The sequence below is a fragment of the Osmerus mordax genome, chromosome 22, assembly GCF_038355195.1.
Source record: "Osmerus mordax isolate fOsmMor3 chromosome 22, fOsmMor3.pri, whole genome shotgun sequence".
Taxonomy (NCBI): domain Eukaryota; kingdom Metazoa; phylum Chordata; class Actinopteri; order Osmeriformes; family Osmeridae; genus Osmerus; species Osmerus mordax.
The window spans coordinates 5,254,511-5,275,039 of NC_090071.1; the positions used below are offsets into that span (position 1 = coordinate 5,254,511).

Sequence of the window (20,529 nt, forward strand, 5' to 3'; positions counted from 1 at the left end):
TCCGATTTCGAATGTTTTATTTGCTTACTTCTCCCCCCCCCCCAATATACGCCTGTTATATAAACCCGTTTCCAACACCCAAATATAATATGAATAATGATGCATTCAAACTGTTCAAATATTTACATGAGCTAAATATAAAACAAAAGCTATAATAAATTAATCCTTGCCCCTGTTCATTGACGAAATAGTTCACAGTTTATTGTGCACTTTGTGACACCAAGATAAACTTGCTTTTCTCCAGCAACCTCAAAATATTTTGTACATTTTTTTCTTTACATTAAGCCATTAGGCCGACAGAGCATATCACATTAAATTCCTGTGTGCTAAAAGCACTGACAACGCAATGGCAACTAATTGTAGTTGGTTGGAGAAGTAATGTTCACAATGTTTATCGATAATAAATGGAATGAAAAATACAAAGTTCACAGCAAACCATTTTAGGTTCACAAAACCTAGGAACATTATGATTTAAAAACAGAAGTAGACAGCTGATTTCTCAGAAATATCACAGCCATTTAACATTTGGGTCTTTAACTTAAATCTCACCATGTCATTGAGTACTGACATTAGCGTCAAGAAAAGTGTCAACAGAAAAGGCTCTCTGCAAAGTCAGCAAAACACTGAACAATATGGCCTTCAACTGTCACCTTCTCAGTGTGTAATACCATAGTAAAAATCTATATGTATATATCATGATTAAAGAAAATTACTGAAGTGCAAGTGGTTATAAACTGTGATGGAAATACAACAGAGTGCAAAAAGCAAACAAACCATCCAAAAAGTATTGTCTATTTTGAAGAAAAAAATAAAAAGATTAATACGATTTATTTTTCTTTCTTTTTTTTCCCCTACAGGTGCCTCCCTGCAGTATCAAAACTGTCACTTGAAATCAGCTCAAAGCAAGTCACAACCCCTCTAGGAACTCTGGACCACAAACAATGGAAGTAGCAGGCCAAACCCTGCAGGTTTACTCCAGGCACTTCTTCCGAACATATAATCCACATCAACTGTCCTCATGGCTGCCTAATAGTTATCAGACCTGGCTAATAGACATGCCCCGGGCATTTGTAAACTCTGGTTCTATGTTCTATCGTTGCACCAGGGCCCAGACTTGCCTGATCATCCATGGCCTCCTCCATAGGAATGTGTGTGTGTATGTGTGTGGGGGGTGGTTAAGTTGAGGAGTCCACAAGGAACCCCCTAGCAGCAAGTCTATAGATGCAGATCTTCTTCCTACATCTTAAGAGATCCATCCACCTTTCCAGTCACCTTTATTACCCGTTACCTGAAATACCAATTAGGACATGACTATAGTAGGCAAAAAAAGGGATACCATGTAGAACATTCATATTAAACAAAAAAATTTCACAATATCTTCAATTACAGTTAAAGGAAATGTTTGAATCTACTTCAAGAAATCCCAGTAGTAAAAATATACTGCATTCATCCAACATGTAGTTAAAGCAAAATCAAGGTCTTCCATTTGCATACATCTTTAAACTACTTCCCCGGTTTTATACTCACCCTCTTCATCCGAGTCAAAACCGAAGAGGGATGTGCACTTCTTTAGCTCCAAGTGAGCCTGTAATTCCTCTGGTCTGTTGAAAGAGGAGAAACACTTGGCACAGCGTTGTCTTTGGGCTGGTGTGGCTACAGCGACAGCCTCCTGCAAAGCACTACACTCTGGGGAGAAAGGCAATGACCAGGACATCTTCTTCCTGCGTTTGGTCATGGAGGTGTACTTTTCGTCTAAATAGGATGTCGGTGCTGGCCTGATGTATGGCTTCTTCCCTACATAGGGACCTGCAATCTTCCTTTTCATGGCTTCAGAATCGACCTCAGGCTGTGGCTTGTGTTGCTCTGCCTCTGTGCTTGATGTGTCACCTTTCGCCGAGTATCCATTAACTACATGGTAACCCCGACTTGTCACTGTAGAATCTAAAGCTTTAACCACTGGTTTACTCCCTGTACTTGAGCTTGCAACATCCATTACAACCTTGTCAGGCTGCTCATCTGATACTGGAGTCTTCACCTTTTCAGGCTTTGAGGCATCAGAAGGGTCCCCATCATTAGGCTGAACCAAGATATTCAAGAGGTCTTTTGTAGCAGGCTCCCTTGAGTCTTTGACAAGTTTCTTGATGATTTCTTTTTTATTCAATGGATCATTCACCTTTAACTTTATCAAATGTGTGGTTGTGCTAGAAGAAGCAGATGGAGTAGCTTTGTCCAGAGTGGCAAACAGTGGGTCAGTCTGCAGCTTGATCACTTCATCAGTCACCTCCACTGTCTTACTGGGACAAACAGTTGAGGCATCTTTAGTATCATGTAACAGCCCATCTAAAATATCTGATTTCAGTGTAGCACTCATATTTAATTTGTTCGTTTCTTCTGCACTGGCGGGAGTGGGGTCAGTAGTGGTTGAGGTTTCCAGATTAGTAGACTGTGGATTTACAATTTCCTTTGTCTTCAATTCATCACAGTCTTCACGAGAGATCACAGTAGTAATCTGACTACTTCGATTTTTCATCTGTTTCTTTTTCTTAGCAGAAGTTCTCTTTAATCCTTTAGTTAATACTCTATTAGTTGTAGACAGTTTGGTGGTGGTAGTTAAGATAGTATTTCCATCCTTCACTGAAAGAGCCTGCATATCCTGCAGTCTGTTTGCCGCTACACCTGTGGTAGATGAGGTGGGTAAAGAAACCGAAGAATCCTTCTCATCTGCCTGAACACTCTTCTTTATAGCCTTTGTTTTCTTGAAGTTGTTTCTAATCTTATGCCTCCGAGTCGATTTAGCTGTGGTTTTGTGAGGACCTTTCAGTTTAGAGTTAGCTTTTGCCCTTTTCAACTTATTATTGACCTTTGAAGTGGGCAACACATCTGTGAGGGAATCCTTTGGTTTACAACCAGATCGTTTCTTAACATCTTTAGTGTTCTTCCGTGTCTGTTTTATTTCCAACCGCTTGGTCTTTTCCACTGTCGAGGTGGGAGAGGTATTTCCGTAATGCTCTCGTTCATGCAGGTTGAGCGCCCAGAGGCAAGCAAACAGTTTGGTACATCCTGAAAAACAGCAGCCTGCCCGAAGGGGGCTATGCCTTCTTGTATGGCGTCTCATTTCTCTTCCGGTTTTAAACCTGGCCCCACAGCCTTGGTGCAGACAGGGGTGCCTGGGGGTAGCTCTGTGCCTCTCAATGTGGTCTTGATAATGCTGAAAGCTCCAGCAGACCCTTAAGCAGGTACTGCAGCACCTGTTTCCCAGGCTAAAGGCTAACTCCAGAGGTTTGGTGTACCCATAGTGAGCCTCCAGAGCATGGTTGAGGAGAGATTGGCGGTTTTTAGGCTGGTTTGATGGCCAAAGACAACCCTCCACAGGGCAACATACGTTTTTCTGAGCACCTGCTGTGTCGACTATAGCAGCTGGCTCCCTTTCTTTATCAATGCTCTTCGAGGTAGAAAGACGCCTCGTCTTTGCCTCTACTCCACTGTCCACTGCTAAGGAAGATGAGCTGGCTGTTTCCTTGTCAACAGTCTGTTTAAGAGTAGAATCTCGCCGTAGTTCTCTGGTTACCCTCACTGAAGTTGATAGCTCTTCTGCCTCGTCCCTTGAATCAGAATAATGGTTATTTCGTCCACTACTAGTTTTCCACTCCCTTTCCTTTGGTGGCGAAACAGCCCTAATCTTCTCCACTTTTCCCCTCAAATGTCCATTTACCCTCTGAACTGCTTGCTTACGAGGCTTTCTATTTCGATCTAATAATTTTGTGTCTGTCTGCTTATGGCTTGACCTTAAACTCCTACTGTCAGAACAGGTTAGCTCGGCAACATTCCTAGTAGACCTCTTATGATTGCCTCTCCTTGGGCTAGACTGTGTAGGGTGTTCAGAATCAACCTTCTTACGGGAAATGTTCTCCTGGAGGTCACCTTCCAATGGCACTTTGCCCTTCAGTTTCTCTATGTGCTCAGACAAATGCATCATGGCCAGGATGTTATTTTTAAACAACATGCCACAGAACATGCACTGGTCCTGGCTGTAGTGGTACATGGAGTGGGCCACCACCACACGCTTCCCTTTGATCACCTTGTTGCATAGATTGCAGTGGTGCATGAGGTGGGAGTCCTCAGGGTCCTGTGTGGGGCCATTAGAAGGGTTTCCCAGGGTTTCCACCTCCTGGGTGTCCTGTGGTCCACTTCCTGTGGTTGGTTCTGGCTCTTGCTGTGGCTTGTTCTTAGAGACCAGAGAACTATTCGGTTCCACAATCTGGTCATTGGAGTTGCTGGACATTGCACAGTGAGGCACAAAGGTTGTGTGGTCAGGGATTCTGCCTGTATCCACATCTCCTGTTGTGGGTTGTTTGCGAGCATCACAGTCTGTATCAATTGGCTCTACTGGAACAATTTGAGCTTCCTCTGTGAGAAGGACTGATGCCTGATCATGTGTGTCTTCAGCAGTCACTGACTTGTTAAAAGCCTGCTCCTCTGAGTCTGTTGACTCTTTTAGAGTAGTGGTGTTCCCGAAAGGAAGTGTCTGGTGAGAAACAACTGTATTCACATCTATGGCTTGTTCCTCTACAACTGTTACATTAGTTGGTATTGTCTCTAGAACAACTTCATCAGTACTTTCCCTAACCGGTGGTCCTTTAAGAACAGCTAATGTGTCAGTAAGATTGGTCACATTTGGAACACTGGTTATGTCCCTAGTCAACAGCTCCACAGTGTATTTATACTCATTATGAACAATTACATTTTGAGGGGGAGAAAAGCTTGCCGTGTCATTTGATTGATCATTTCTGTTTGTGGAAGTTTCATCAGTCCAGGGAACACATACAGGAACAACAGTACCCTCATGCAGTTTGGAGGGAACCTCAACCTCAGCTGAGATTTGGGTTTGTGAGGCCACGAGTAAGGGTTTGTCCTTCGGAACCACAGATGCCAGTGGTCTTCTGTGATCTGAAGTGCAAGTTACAGTTGTTGCTAAGTCTGAGGCCGGGTTATCCTTTACTGGTGAACCACATTTCACCTTGGAGCGTCGTGCATAGCTGTGCATCTTCTGTATAAAGGTACATGCATCGTGGGCTCTTATGATCACCTCATTGTTGGGTAGATCCTTTGTCTGCATGGCACTGACGGGAAGCTTTTCACAAGGTGGTTCTGGTGACTTCTGCGTATTGTCCACATCTTCAATAAAAGAGGCTGAAAGGTCATTATCAGGCTGGGAGACCTCCAAAGATTGGTCTGGAGATGAGGTCAAACTTTTTTCCATGGTAAACTCCTTCTGGTGCTCTTTTTCTGCTAAACATGAAGGCATCTCTGCAGTCTTTTGTTTGGTATTGTTCCTGACCAGCCCAGGCATGGACTTCCTGGTCACCCCTGCGGTGCGGAGCTGCTTCTGCTGCTGAGGCTTCCTCCCTGGTTTCTTGCCCTTCCGTGGGGCACTGTTCTCAGCCTGAGTGGACTCCCCCTCCAGGAGCCAGCGAGGTCTTCTGATCTTACGTTTGGGGGGTTTCTTTTCTGAGAGGCGGGTCATGTGTTGATGCTGTCGGGCAACAAATGGCCGTGCAAGGTTCTCTGGTGAGGAGTCCAGTTGTCTGAACGATCGTCTCAGGGAGGAGACGCAGGTTACGTCCCTGACAGGCGGCAAACCAGGCTTCTTTCCCCTCCTTTTCACAGCGTGGTTTACCGACAACTCTGTGTCTTCTTTCTTTTCATGACGCGTTTTTACCCGTTTGTTCACATGATTCTTGTCTCCTTTGTGAAGCCGTTTCTTGGACGTCGTCTGGTGATTTGTCGGTGGCTTGGTAGGCAGCTGGTTGGAGGTGGAGGAACTGACCCCGCAGCAGACAGACTCTTTGGTGCAGTAGCTGGGCAACCACTTCTCTTCCTCCATTATCTCCACCAGGGCAGCATTCCCCACTTTCTCACTCATCAGCTTCAGGCAGTTGGTCCGCAGGGCCATGAGGTTCCAGAACTCCGGGTCAAAGTACAGACCCCTTTTCAAGACCTGAGGACAGAAGTAAAGAAAAAGAAAAGGGGATGTCAGAAACCAAACAGGAAAAATAAATGAGCTAAAAAAGCAAGTCTACTTGTGCAATATTTCTACAACGAATAGCCATGTGTTACGATAATAACAGCATTAAAAACCAAAGTTATATTTTAGAAGCAACTACTATAGCAGGCGCCATATTTCCACTGGATTTCCATTGTATACATGTATAATGACCTGCAGGATCTCAAAGCGCACATGGTTGCCCACTGGGCCGGCCTCTGCATGGTACTCCTGGTCTGGGTGTGTGTAGAGCAGGAAGACAGTCTTGTAGGCATCCAGGCTGCGCTCCAGAAAGAAGACCAGTAGGGCACATGCCCGGCACACCTCCAAGTCGGAGGGTAGAAGGTAGGCGATGGTCTTGTAAATCAGAGACTTTGTGGAAGCGTCAAAGGGGAGTTCAGACTGGAGGGCATGGGTGCAGAGCTCCACACAGAACTGCAGGGCCTCCTTGCCCATCTGGGAAAGAAACACAAAAAATTACAACAGTCGTCTCAAAATTAAACATCCAGTGAGTCAATACAACAAGTTAGGATCTGCCCTCACCTCAGCGACGATCACACCCATGAAAGGGAAAATTGATTTGACATTGGTGGACGACAGCATCAGCTGACGGCTTTGGTCCAGGAGTGCTTGTTTGGACGGGTTAACACGCAGTTGAAGCTTACTCCATATGAACACAAGTTGCCTGTGGGGAGGAGATTAGGAAGAGTGTTCATTACAAATCAACTGTTTTGAAAGGAGTTAGGGTGGTAAATCTATTATTCCTTAGGATGTCCATCAGTATAGTAAAATGTTCTATTCATTGTTCAAGTATGATGAACTCTGGGGTAACCTAGTACTGCGTGTGAGCATGGACACTTTACGTACCACATGTAGTACATGTCTCCTCTCCGTAGCTGTTGGGAGAGGAAGGCTCTGCAGAGGGACAGCACCAGTTCATCATCATCATGCTCAGTTTCCATATAACAGATGATATCCACAGCATCCTTCGCATCAGCTTCAGCTATCTGAGGGGAAACAAGAGCGGTCAGTGTACACTCAAAAAGCGTTGCGTCATTAATGAGAAGCCCCATAAGATCCTACTAGGATGTTTACAGCTAGAGGCAACATTTTCAAAAAAATAGCTTACACAGTCCACTTACCACTTTGTGTAGGTGGTCGTGGTGAGAAGCCTTCCATAGGAAGGTGAGGTAGACCTGAAGGAAAAACAGGTGTCGCCCCAGACTGGAGTGTTGAGCACAAGTCTTAGCCAGCGACGTGGCCTCACAGACTTTCTGATTGGCCATCAGGTACCGTATCCTCAATTCCAGAAATACTGGCATCTCAGAGCCAAGGTATCTGTCCACTGTGGTGAGAAAAGGAGGGGCAATGCTGAGTCTAAAACATACATGAATTTAGACCCTGAGGTCTAAACCCTTGTTGTCCATAGACTTAACTCACAACAAAAACAAATCTAAAAACAAGCTCACATTTCCCATGAATCTTCCCAATCACAATGGACTCTACTAAATCCATACAATTCAGTAACAAAGTACATGCAACGGAACTTTACCCACCTTCATCCCGAGGCAGTTCTTTTTCAGTCAGGATGGCGTGAAGGGTGGGGCTTGCCCAGGATCCACCCTCTCTGATGACCCGCATCACCTGCAGAAGGTGGACATTCTGGTGCCTTACAAACGATGAACAGCATTCCTGAAAGCAAAGTGGAGAGAAGTCCCTCAGTTCCATTGCTAGCATCAAGTGGTGCCATGTTATTATCATGTTAGTCATGTTGTAACAGGCGTGCATCCATGTCTACAAGGCTTTTTTCTGATTTCAGAGCTACAGTGTATGCGTAAGAGGGGCTCTACAACTTGGATCATCAAAATCCTCTTCTCATATCAAGTACAGTGTTTATCAGTGGTCAGCAAATAAACAAGAACTTACCTGAAGAGAGTCCAGAATGTCTTTCAATGGATTCCTCAGGAAGTCACTCTGACCAAAAAACAGCAACAGCTCAAAGGCACTCCTGCAAAAGAACGTGACTGGCAGTTGAAACTATGCATTGACGGAACTGCAGTGCAATGCAACATAACCTACTTGCCATTTACAAACACCAACTATACAAATGCAAACCTAAAGCCTTTCAGCATTAATACTTACAGTGCCAGGCTACTCAGGGTGCATTGCACATGCTCACAATCTGAGGGGAAGCAGACGGAGGCTTGGACAAGCGAGCAGAGCGCACTCTGAAGGAACCTGAGCTGAGGCAGCGGCTCCTGCCACCGACCAGTACACTCCTCCACCAGCTGAAATAAAGAGGACGAAAGAGGAAGGCGTTGGAAATAGATAAGGAGTGGGGGGAGATCAGGAGGGTCAATGAAAAAGTGGAAGGAGCTGAGTGGTGTGGAAGGCACACAACAGTTTATATCTGAGACTGGGTAACTTTTCAGTAGGGAGAGTTACATTTGGTTACCAGTGGTTGACTTAGTGTGGTTAGTTCTTCAAAAGCTGACTGGTCCATGAGCTTTGAAATGAATTTGACGAAATTATCTGGCTAGTAATACATCTTACACTTTTGCTGGCTCTCGAACCAAGCTAGTAAAACTCAACATGCTAGCCAGTTAGCAGCTTGTCTAGATCTGCAAATGGCTAAAACTACATTTCGCTGACAATACGTTGAGGACTGCCTGCCAGCAGCTGTACTGGCATCTATAGAAAAACATACATTGCTATAGCATAACTGGTTATAGTTGCAATTGTGTGTTCAGCAAGAGACAACTGGTTGTTAGCTTCCAAGCTAAATCCATCCAGGCAATTCTGGGGGAGGGGAATTTGGTTGGCAAGCTCCGACAACTAACGTTAGCTAGCCAACGAAGTGGGCTTAATTTCAGTTCCTATATTCTCATCCAAATACCTCTCAAGTCTTACCTCGCAAAACCTTGCACAGTATATGTCGCTTTCGGGTCCGAGTTCCTCTCGTAAAAAACTGTCAAACAAACTCCTCAATTGTTTTTTAAATCCCTCTAACTCAAATTCACTGTCTTCTTCCGCCATACTGCTTGTCCAGCCTAGCGCGTACAACAGCAACTACAACTCGACGGCAGGCGACAATGAAAAAAGCGTGTTGCGTTGAAAAATGTGATTGGATGATATGTACGTCGATATTTATAATAGGCAAAAGAGTTGACTTGTGATTGGTCATTGCCACTGCAAAAGCTTCGTACCCTCCCTAAACTGATGAGAGCTTCTGTTTACAGTGCTACATTGCATTACCTAAACGTTCTCATCCGTTCATGGCCACATTGTCACAATCAAATGACCAATTAATAGAATGGCCAGGCAGTCTCTTATTAAAGATGCATACACCTGCATATTCTAATGGAATGATAATTGTATTATTAGTCGTCCATTTACTGTAGACTTTGTTCATTTTAAATATATTAATAACAATGTGGGTTAAATAATGCATATCGCCAATATATATATTATATATATAAATATATATAGATATATATGACTACTATATATTACTACTGACTATAGTTGTGAAGAGTGTAATTCTAGTTTCAATATTTAAACTCCAATGCCAACGTGTGCGTTGCCTTTGAACGATTGGTCATTCTAATTGATCGCTGATTACCAAATTGGTAACACCTGTTGTAGATTGTTCATTTGCTGCTTTCCTAAAATTCCAACCAATATAACATCAGCCAACATGAACATATTGTATACGTTCTTGTCAGGAAAACACACGTTTGAAAACGTAGGGTTTACTCAGGTGCTGGCTACGGGATAATATAAACTGTGATCACTGTGGAATAAAAATTCCGCTGGTGTTTTAGTACACACGTAAATCGTGCAGCTCGAGTTCTGATCAGAGACCACTGGCTGCGGAGGCACGTGTAAATCAGCCAATTTGAAAAGGTAACAAAGCCATTTAAATTAACATTTTTGAAACAAGGGATCCAAAATGACGATGCTGCACTTAACATGTGAATGTTAACTACTGTGCTTACGTATGAGTCACCTTCTAGGCCACTTAAAAATCGTAGTCTCTGCATTTCCAAATCCAGGTTTGATTCTCCATCACCCACACTTCCGGACTTTGAGCATGTCTTTCGGGATCCAGGTTTTGGGCTTGGCCCTGGGGATCCTGGGTTGGCTGGGATCAATTGTGGCCTGTGCCTTGCCACAGTGGAAAGTCACAGCCTTTATTGGCAACAACATTGTTACAGCCCAGATCTACTGGGAAGGCCTGTGGATGACCTGTGTGGTTCAGAGCACGGGACAGATGCAGTGCAAGGTGGGGTTGTCCTCATTTGAAAGACTTGCTATTGATGTTTTGGTGTCCTTGTGTTGCATCTTACAGATCAGGTGTTGGAATAGCATTGTTACATGACTGTGACTACTGTAATGCTGTTGAACTAGATAAAAAATGTTTTACCAGTCTTAAAGTGTAATGTCCAATGATATGTAGTGTCACTTTATTGGTCACCTGCAGGACAATTTTGCAATTCCCATCAAACTACAGTAATTTAAATATCCATCACAAAATGCTTCCATAAATTATGTACATGAATAACATTTGTTTGTTCTTTTTGATTCTAAGGTGTATGATTCCATGCTGGCCTTGTCTGTGGACCTTAAGGCATCCAGGACCATTCTGGTTATTTCTTTATTGGTCGCTATAGTTGCCGGTCTGGCAGGCATCGCTGGGGGGAAGTGCACCAACTGCCTGGAGGAAGGTACGGGCAAGGCCAGAGTTGCTATCACAGCAGGGGTTCTATTCCTCACTGCAGGTGTTCTGGGGTTGATTCCACCTAGCTGGACCGCCCATCAAGTCATTACCGATTTCTACAACCCTTTTGTACACGAAGCCATGAAGAGGGAGTTGGGGGCAGGAGTCTTCATTGGCTGGGCTTCAGCTGTGTTCATGGTGATTGGAGGGGGGCTCCTTTGTAGCTCCTGTCAACAAAACAAAGCTGAAAAAACCACCAGATACAAAATCGCTCCTGATCACAGAAAGGACGGAACGTCATATCTTTGAGCTATTAAGCTGCAGCCCTGGTTTAAAAAAAAAGACAAGTTTTACTATTTACATTTGTGCCACTTATTTGTATAAACAATAAACGTATTTACATGATGCAGGCTCTTGGAATGATTTTGTATGTATAATCGAGTTGACTGCAGATTTTGACCTGAGGGCTATCAGTAGCAGTTGCTAGTTTAGCCTCTAAGGGGCACTGTCGATTTGTATAGCATTTTGAGAAGGTCAAGTGCAAAATCACGATTTTTTTTTTCATGACATCTCAACAATTGCATGTCTAATTCTACATACAATTGTATAAAAGATTTATTGAACCCACATGCATAATTAAAATGTAAGCTGAATAGCTCAGTTATAGTACTTTCATTACAACAACATTGAATAAATCTGAACTTTTGTTTCAATGCAAGATACATAAGATTATATCAGGGCGAATTGGTCTCAATAGTGAATACATCGCAGAAGTTTCTGGAAAGCCCTTTTGAAGTCCTGGTTAAAAATTGTGTATATAAGGGGGTTGACGAAAGAGTTTAGGTAGCCCAGCCAGGTGAGGAAGTCTGCCACCCCAGCAGAGGTGCTACAAGACTCGCAGGTGTTAACTACCACCTCTTTGAGAAAGAAAGGCAGCCAGCACACAACAAAGGCCCCCAGGATGAGGCCGAGGGTGGTGGCTGCTCTATGCTCCCTTCCCCCAGGCTGAGCCCTCCTTCGCCTGGCCTTTAGTGGATGAAAGGCGTTGGTGGTGATACGGGCATGGTCCCCCTCTACAGACGGCTCGGAGAAGGACTTCTCAGTGGGACTGAGGGTGTCAGGACTAAGGGGCAGCTCTCGGTCTGAATTTTCCGCAGGAAGGATGTGACTGGTGACTGTGTGCTGGCAGGGGGTGCGGCCAGCTTTGCGGCGGTGGCTTAGTGTTGTGGCGGCACGATAGATCTTGTAGTAGAGAATCAAGATGAGAACCAGTGGGACGTAGAACGCCCCGAAGGTAGAGTAGAGAGTAAAGACCACGTGATCATGCTCAATGAGGCATGAGTCGTCCACCATCATCCCTCCATCCTCTACCTCTTGTCCATTTCCCACCTGCTCTATCAACTCAGGCCAGTCAGTGCCCCTCTTCCTCCACACCAGATGGGGCAGTGACACGAACACAGAGATGACCCATACTGCAGCAATGGTAACCAGAGCCCTGTGACTGGTGCGTTTGCGGGCGTACTCCACTGCATCGGTGATGGCCCGGTAGCGGTCAAGAGCAATGGCTGCTAGGTGGAGGATTGAGCAAGTGCAGCAGGTGACGTCTATGCCCAGCCACAGGTGACACACGGCTGGACCAAGGACCCAGGTCTCCTCCACAAAGTAGACGATACTAACAGGCATGACCAAAACAGCCACCAGTAGGTCAGTCACAGCCAAGGAGCAGATGAGGTAGTTGGCTGGCTGGTGGAGTTTGCGGGTCACAGCAATGGCTGTAATGACCAAAGAGTTGATGCAGGTAGTGGCCACCGCTAGTAGTGAAAGGGCAAGGGTGAGCAGGATCTTCCACAGGTTGCTTCTGGAAGCCTGGGGCTCAGCATAAGGTAGGGATAGGCTGGAGAAGTTGGAAAGGTCCATGTTGAGTCTGAACATGGAAAGGGGCTTCCACATGTGAGATCTAACAAAGGAACATTAAACAGAAAGTCAGTATAAAATGTTCTTTTGAGTGAAATGTTCCATTGTTGCATGTAGAATAGTGGAACATGTAGTGACGGTCCACATCATATTGTTCCATAAGAACACTCTCTACCACATCTTGAATGATCTGCTGTCAACATAGATATCAGTATGGATATCAGAACCAGCTGAACAGACTAGCTATCCCTGGATAATGAGGCAGGTGGCAGGTGTGACGGCAGCAGAGTACACTTGCATCAGTCACAGGTGTCTGCACAAGTTTGACACCTGTGCCATCGAAGCCAAGGTGTGTCTGGTGAGCAGTAGATCCCCCTGACTCACCCTCACTGCCTGCGCAAATCTCTGTTTATGCAAAGGGTAGGATTTCAACATGCCAGCCGAAAATAACACTGGCAGCTACCTGAAGCCAGAATCTAATTGCAGGGGATTCTCTGTGGATATCGGCCTGTTGGTTTTGAAATATACACAGAAATACACTAAAATGGCCGGTGAACGAAATGTTCTGGAAACTTTCTGTAGTTCATGTGGACACCCATCAATGGAATTCTCTGGTTTGTCAGTATTCTCTTCACTTAGTGGCCTTGCAGGAGAGTTTATGGTGTCATCTAGTGTGACATGTTAGCTAGTTTCCCTGGTGTAATTGACACCTTCCATCACAGAAGCAGGTGGCCTTGTGGCAATCATAGGGCAAGGCCTGCAGGCATATAAACCAGCCTGGTACAACCAGATGGCTTGCCACCGTCACTGCTCTCACAGGTTTTACTGATGGGTGTCAATCGTGCACATCAAGACAAGGAGAGAAATGTCTAAACCCCATGTTTGTCTAATTAATGTGTGTGCATGATTATGCTTTCTGACCTCTGATTATGTAACCAAGGTAGATGTTTGGTACAGAAAACCTCCCAAAGACCTCAAAATTGAATCAGGAAGGGTTGTTTAGGTGATGTTTGATTTAGAAAGTACTCTGACTATCATTGTTATTTATTGAGACCCAGGAATAGAATTTGAACTAATTACACCATAACAGCTATACACTTTATTATTGTACTAACCTACAAGAGTAGTTATATAAAATATAAAATATATAGTACAAGTACATGTACATTTAGTATGAAGGTGAAACATTTCACACCAATATTTCACTTTAATTGCACCACTGTGTCTGGTTTGCTGCAATTTCTGAGCAGTCAAAACCCAATAATAGTAGACTCTCACTGTAGCTGTATGTTTTACAGTTTTTTGCCATCTCTTTAGGCCTGATCTCCTTAGGGAATTCTGCCTTTCATCACAATGTGGTCAAATATGTCTTGTTCAATCTGTCCATAACCTATACACATTTACAATTTATGAGGGTGAGTACATTTCAGCAAGTCTCAGTCACTCAGTTAACCCAGTACGTATGTATGTAGACTCAAAAAGGGAATGATGTACTGCAGATTCTCCTGTGACACGATGACACAGATGTGTTATTTAAAGTAACTTTATTGATGGGACAAATCCCGACAAGAGACACAACCTTATGTATCTAAAAGTGCATGTGTGTGTCTGACCCCATTATGAGTGAACCGGCAGTCCATCAAGTCCTCTCTTTAGAGGCCACAAAGGGTGAATGGCATAAAAGAACAACTTCAGAGCTCCATCTACTCCCCTCAGAGAAAACCTAGCGAGTCACTACCCATGGACCTGCGAGAGTTGGTCCAGTACAATTTTGAGCTTTCAGATAGACAAGATGAAGATTTTTCCAAACATCTTGTGCACATGGATACAGTATAATGGTCTCGATTCGAGACTAAACATTCAAACTTAACTAGATGCAGGCCACACATGCTAAGTGGTAAGATCATCTGTGGCTGCAACACCCCAGGGGTGAAGAGAACACACTGTGTCCGTCTGACTCATACATTTTCCCTAAGTGTTAAACAAGTATGAATTGGAGCTGGGTTTGATAAACAGTGGCAGTCTGGTCTCACCACTAAGGTTATAGGAGAAGGGTGTCAGAGGGTAATATGCATAAAAGACCTCAATTGTTTTAACAGTTAGCTATGAAGTGAAGTACTGAGGCTCTTCTTATGCATTCTTAAATTCAAATCTAAACAATTTTAGGGGGCGGATGTGGTCTTGGGCTAGATGGGTGATGCGGCACACCTCCCCACAAATGTAAAGGTTGGCTCAAAGTATGCTTATCGTAGTGGCTTATAGGGTAGATTAGCTTCCGTATCGAGAGTGACATTCACCCAGGTAGATATGGAAAATAAGGAAAGTCCCTTTTATGTATCACTTGCATTAGTTTTCTTTTTCTCTCTCTTTCTCTCTCACCCCTTCTGTTAGCTTAATGTAGTGTGAAGCAGATCCCATCATGGTACCATAAGAGACCTTTAATCACCATTGGATCCTCATCAAAAACCCACTGATGAGCTCAAGATCCTGTGGCAGTCTGTTGCGAGCTGCGCTGCGTAGCATGATATGAGCTCACATGGGATTCCTGTTAAGGGACGTTAGCTGCTCCCACATGAAATTATGGATGCTCCTTGCAAAGACAGTTTAAGATGATCATGATGCATACTTTACAATGGAACTAGTTGCTGTAGCTTGCAAAACATACTCTTAAAGAGGGGGCGGTAAGAGGAAATTAAGGAGGATGAGAGATGTCATCTGTAATGCCCTCTTGCCACATGGAAGACATTTCTCTATCACTCAGACCTCAAAAGCCAGAGTCTGTGGGGAGTGAAATAGCAGTTGATTACCAAATAAGGAATTAGCATAGTTATACTCTTCCAAATGTGCAGTTAATTTAATAAATCTATCACTCTACTGAAACCGATTTATCCTACAATTTGCTAAAGATCAAGATAAAACTATACAACTGCTTGAAGTGCATTTGATCTGCTTAAGGTCTGTCATTAAAACATATGAGTATAGACAAACGGTCTCACAAGGACTAAAACAGGACGTGCGGTATTGTCAATGTAACACAGATTATTCTAGATTATTCTAGTAAAGAATAAAGTCCCCGACGATTTTATTATTCGGTCTATAGATTTTGTCCAATTAAAGCATTGAGTTCGAACATAGCACGATGATACATCTATTAGTTGTGTGATAGCATAAACCACTTGTGGAAGTTGTAACGTCTTTTCCCACACCATGCCGTTCTATTGAAGTGCATAAGAAATGGGCTACTGTCTTCATTGTTATTAGAAGTGCGAACACCTCCAACATCCCAATTACTCTCACACACAAAAAAAGAAAAATATGCAGAATGCAGCAGAAAGTTAATGTCTGGTCAGCCTATGTTATTATTATATTATTCTTTCACAATAAGTAGATTGAGGAACTTACCAAAGAATCTTCTTCTTTCTTGGTCGCTGGATATTGCGTTAGTGTGCTCTACAGAGATACTTGATCAGATCGAATATTTATTGACGTCAAGCGCTGTGTGTGACGACAAACTGGCTCAAGATGCTCGGTCCACCCCCCTCCACCTCTCCCCAGGACACTCAACATTCCGATGGGATGCGCACATGCGCACTTGAAGATTTGCATTTATTTGATATTTAGGTTGCTTATATATTTGGGAAGATTTTATTTCAAAACATACACATATTTGCAGCCCTTTTTGCAACAAGGATTTCGAACACCTTCCTTGCCAAATTTCGTTCCTTACCTGCGCCTGAAAGGATAACTTGTTTTCATTCCAAACTAACGTTAACCCCCGAGAACAGTCTGTATTCAATATCGATTCAATCACCTTGCGTGTAGTACACGTGTTATCATGAGCATTATCTTTGGGTAAGGCAATCGAGCCTGAATGCAATCGAACCATCTCACTTCTCCGAGATGGCTCCAATTGTAGACCTCTCTCTCAGGCCCCTCTCATGCAGGTGTAGCTGCAGGCAGTCAGTCATACATTGATACATGCAGATCAGTCATACAATCACAGCCTGGGGTCTGAGGAGAGACGTCCGGTCTAAGGCCAGCAGTTGAAAATGAAAAGTCAAGTCGACATGAAAAGATGGATATCTTATCATCCCGCAAGGTCACTTCATTTACTGTTAGGGAGTATAAGTCACACAAAGAAACAAATAAAATCTTTATTTTTGGTAGATTATAAAAGTCATGATATAGAATCCCATTGCCTACCGCTATGTTTTCCTTATTCACACCAGCAATTTTTACAAAACGAAACAAATATGAAAGGAAAACTTTGAAGGAAAAAAATGTAGATTTGTCATTCAATTAAATAAAACATGAAAATAAGTGCTTTTTAAAAGTCTTTGCCTATGTTACACATATTTCTGTCAACCTGTTGTTACATAAAACATACTTAATATATCAGATAAACAGTACTTATGATTCTCAATAGGTTGTTAGCAATCTTAAGTCTTCCTTCCATTACATGCTGTCTCTCTAACTTCTTGGACCTTGTAACTTCTCCAGTGAGTTTTTAGTTTGAGGACATGTATTCCAGGAATTTTGGAATGACTTGAGATTCTGGCTGCAACAATATACAGATGACAAACTGAAGTGATTTATATTATTTCCTCAAAACAAAAAACCAAGGATATGGTAGTTAGCTATAAAGTGTCTGCATATTTCAATCTGCATTTTAACTATATACACATTAGGCAAAACAAGCATGTTTCTCATTTTCTCACGTATTGCGTGCACCCCCCGCACATAACTACTTGCTATATTTCATGAGCGTGTTGCACACTCCTCTTAGGTGTTGACAGTGCAGAATACAGACTAAGCTGACTGGGCATAATTGTCCTTGGAGGCAATCTTCTACCAATTCCCAAATCAACCCCTAACCCCTTATCCCTAGATACTAGTGTGTTAGAACATATAATGACGTGTGTTAGAATGAATGTTAAATAATTAGGCCTGTAACTTGCTTTTCGGTCAAGTGAAGTTTATCATGCCAAAGTATTGATTGTATTGGAGTATTGACCGCAAAATGGCAGCTTGTATAACAGACACCATATTGCTTACAGCGTACCTTCTCATATTTCCACAGGGGTTAGCCTGGGACAGGGATGGGTTTGATTTACTGGGTACATGTGCCAGCTGAACGTTATACAGGGCTTCAGAACACAGAGCAGCAACTCTATGAGGTTCAACAACCAGTGTGTTGCACACACATGCAAAATTCTTCCTTTAAAATCGCAACACCAACGTGGCAGAAAATTACGCATCTCTACACAAGAGTATACACCAACACCAGTAGGCCTATACCACCTAATTGCATTCCTACTTTGGACTAACCCCACCATTTCCAAAATTCCACCTGAACCACTCCAATGCATCCAGCCCACATATTATTCCTCAAGTGTCCAATGTGAAGGACAGGAGTCTTACTTGTGAAGGTAGCGTTGTGATAAATAGCCGAAAAAAGACCCCACCCCTACCTAAATGAAAAGGTTCATGCTGGACCTGTTTTCTTAACAGTGATTACATTTGCACTGGATTTAAAAGCCTTTTTAGTGAAGTATTTTCACTGAACCTGATATTAGCTTTACTTTAAACAAAAAAAACTAATGAATAAACCGGTTCTCTCTTCCATAGCATGAAGATTAAAACAAAATGAAATGGTACGTGCCTTTATTGGCACTACTGTTATCCCAGAGAAGGCAATTCAGAGTGAGAAAGTCAACAAGGGGAACATTGTGTGTGTGCTTGAAGTGTTGGTGGTTACATGCTGAACATGAGACTTGCTGTTTGTGTAGTGCATGTATCCAGGCACTGAGTGTGTGTATGTATAGCATGAAGGTATGTGTCTGTGACTGTATGTGTGTGTGTGTGTGTGTAACTAAGCGTGTGTTTTTTAGTCCACTCCAAGCGCTTTGAGCTGCCTTTCAATCTCTTCATCAGAGATGCCGTCTGATTTTGAGGTAGAAGCATTTGGGAGATTTCTGCTGGCCGAGGGTGCGCTCACCATCTAGGAAAGTTAACAAACCATTAGGTTCACAAAGCATGTACAACTAGAACAGGACTGGAATATTTCCTGTTTAACCGCAGTGACTGTCAGTGGAGATGTTTTACAGCAGAGTGACAACTGTTTATGTTGAGGACAGTGTGGTGAAGACCACACTGTCCTCAACGTTCACATGGTTCTCACCTTTCCTGAAATTTCAATGCCAATCTCATCCAGGACCTGACTGACTATTCCCTCAGACTCCTCCTCATCCCCAGACTCGTCAAATAGATCGTCCAAAGTGTCGTTCACTAGAATGCAAAACATGCACAACATACTATTGAACAGTGTTGAAAAGTGTATTTTGTAAGAAAGCAACATTGCTTCTAGCAGAACTTTAAACCCAGCCTGAAGTCTAGGAAAAAAGCAATGTAATTTGTGTATGGTAATGTGAGGTCTGCGTATTTGCACTATATTGTTACGTGACTCTGGATGAAAGCTAAATAAAAAAATGTCAAATGTAATATCTTACTCATTTCCTCTGTCATCTCCATCTTCATGTTTTCCTTCTGGAAGTTCTGCATCGTCTGTAGTGTCTTCTGAGGGTCCATCTTCTTATTCACTGCCTGCATAGTCTGAAAAGGAGGGAAAGCCTATTAAAGCACACACACCCTCTGACCTACAGACAACAAATGCTCACCACTTCTCATACACACCATGCCAGCTAGTTACACTCTTTTAGACAGATAGAAAATCCATAATAATGGTTGGTGATATTTAAAGTTGACTTTAACCAAGTCAACTTTAGTCAAAGTCATTGACTTTAGTCAATAATCAATTGAGGCATGCATACACACATGGTCTTACTTTGGTGGTGGTAGCCATGGCTCCTGCCATTTTCATCTGGGAGTGCATCAACTTGGTCTGAGTGGACATGGAAGTGACCTTTGAACTGACAGCGTACGTCCTGTTCTTCTGCTTCCTCAGCTGGATCAGCTGCTTGGCCAGGATGGTGCATGCTTCCTTGTTTCCTGTTCGAGCCATCTTCTTGATCTCCATCTCCTGTGCCGGCATAACAAGAGGAACCAAATACTCATTCAGCATTCTTACTCAACATTTATTTGACAACCCACAGATGTACTACATTCTAGAATTTGGAATGACTAATAACTGATTTGCACTGACTCACCAGTTGTTTTTCTTGTTTCTCCAGGGCAGATCTGTCTCTGGTGATCTGTCTTTGAGTTCCTTTCAGCTCTTTGGTCTGTTCTTTGATGACGTCTATGATATAGATTCCATGATGTTAAGCCATAATCTGCCATTTTCAGTATCACACAAACACAGAACTATATACTATGCAGACTACTTTCCACAGTTAACTAGCTCAAGTATAGGTGGATTTAATATGTTGACATCCCTCCTCCCATTCAAGTTGTAATAGTTAACTATTAATACTAGTACTAGCTTTTAAATTAACTTCAGTTCGCTGTCTAACAGACGAAAGCTTGAATGATTGCAGAGTACTCGTAGCCTACTTGCTATAGCCTTTAGCTAGCTAACATTAGCTACCATTTTAATTTCCATAGACTTGGGCTCACTTACCATCAACAGTTTTTTTCTTAAAAAAAGCCATTATTACTGCTTGGCGACTATTTCTTTTTGTGTAGATGTACGACGTGTCAATGCGCTTCACAGTAAAAGCTGATAACTAGTGCCACGAAAATATGTCGGAGAACTGAGTTGTTATTTACTTCCTGGTTTCCTACCAACCAGGAAGAGCTAGAGAAGCTCCGTGTGTTACGGAGTCTGATTCGTCGTTTGCGACGTAAAGCACGAGCAGCTTGAATGAAAAGAGTGCAAGCCAATCAGAATCGA

The 20,529-nt window shown here is 43.1% G+C and overlaps 4 protein-coding genes across 4 annotated transcripts; 1 reads left to right on the forward strand and 3 right to left on the reverse strand.

Annotated features, from left to right (window-relative positions):
- Positions 1-28: 28 nt before the first annotated feature.
- On the reverse strand, positions 29-7,337 carry LOC136966322 (uncharacterized). Its single transcript, XM_067260800.1, has 6 exons — positions 7,186-7,337; positions 6,911-7,050; positions 6,587-6,728; positions 6,218-6,499; positions 1,528-5,998; positions 29-1,288 (listed from the first exon to the last, which is right to left on the reverse strand). The coding sequence occupies exons 1-6, from the start codon at positions 7,327-7,329 to the stop codon at positions 1,278-1,280; spliced, it is 5,190 nt and encodes a 1,729-aa protein (XP_067116901.1). The 5' UTR covers positions 7,330-7,337; the 3' UTR covers positions 29-1,277.
- A 2,444-nt stretch (positions 7,338-9,781) lies between these two features.
- Positions 9,782-11,139, forward strand: cldng (claudin g). Its single transcript, XM_067260092.1, has 3 exons — positions 9,782-9,949; positions 10,099-10,328; positions 10,635-11,139. The coding sequence occupies exons 2-3, from the start codon at positions 10,137-10,139 to the stop codon at positions 11,070-11,072; spliced, it is 630 nt and encodes a 209-aa protein (XP_067116193.1). The 5' UTR covers positions 9,782-9,949; positions 10,099-10,136; the 3' UTR covers positions 11,073-11,139.
- A 374-nt stretch (positions 11,140-11,513) lies between these two features.
- On the reverse strand, positions 11,514-12,680 carry htr1fb (5-hydroxytryptamine (serotonin) receptor 1Fb). Its single transcript, XM_067260091.1, has one exon. The coding sequence runs from the start codon at positions 12,678-12,680 to the stop codon at positions 11,514-11,516; it is 1,167 nt and encodes a 388-aa protein (XP_067116192.1).
- Positions 12,681-16,817: 4,137 nt separating this feature from the next.
- On the reverse strand, positions 16,818-20,411 carry chmp2bb (charged multivesicular body protein 2Bb). The gene is made up of 6 exons (XM_067260282.1): positions 20,257-20,411; positions 19,844-19,935; positions 19,522-19,716; positions 19,187-19,289; positions 18,859-18,965; positions 16,818-18,678 (listed from the first exon to the last, which is right to left on the reverse strand). Exons 1-6 carry the CDS (start codon positions 20,285-20,287, stop codon positions 18,565-18,567), a joined length of 642 nt encoding a protein of 213 aa, XP_067116383.1. The 5' UTR covers positions 20,288-20,411; the 3' UTR covers positions 16,818-18,564.
- Between the last annotated feature and the right edge of the window lie 118 nt (positions 20,412-20,529).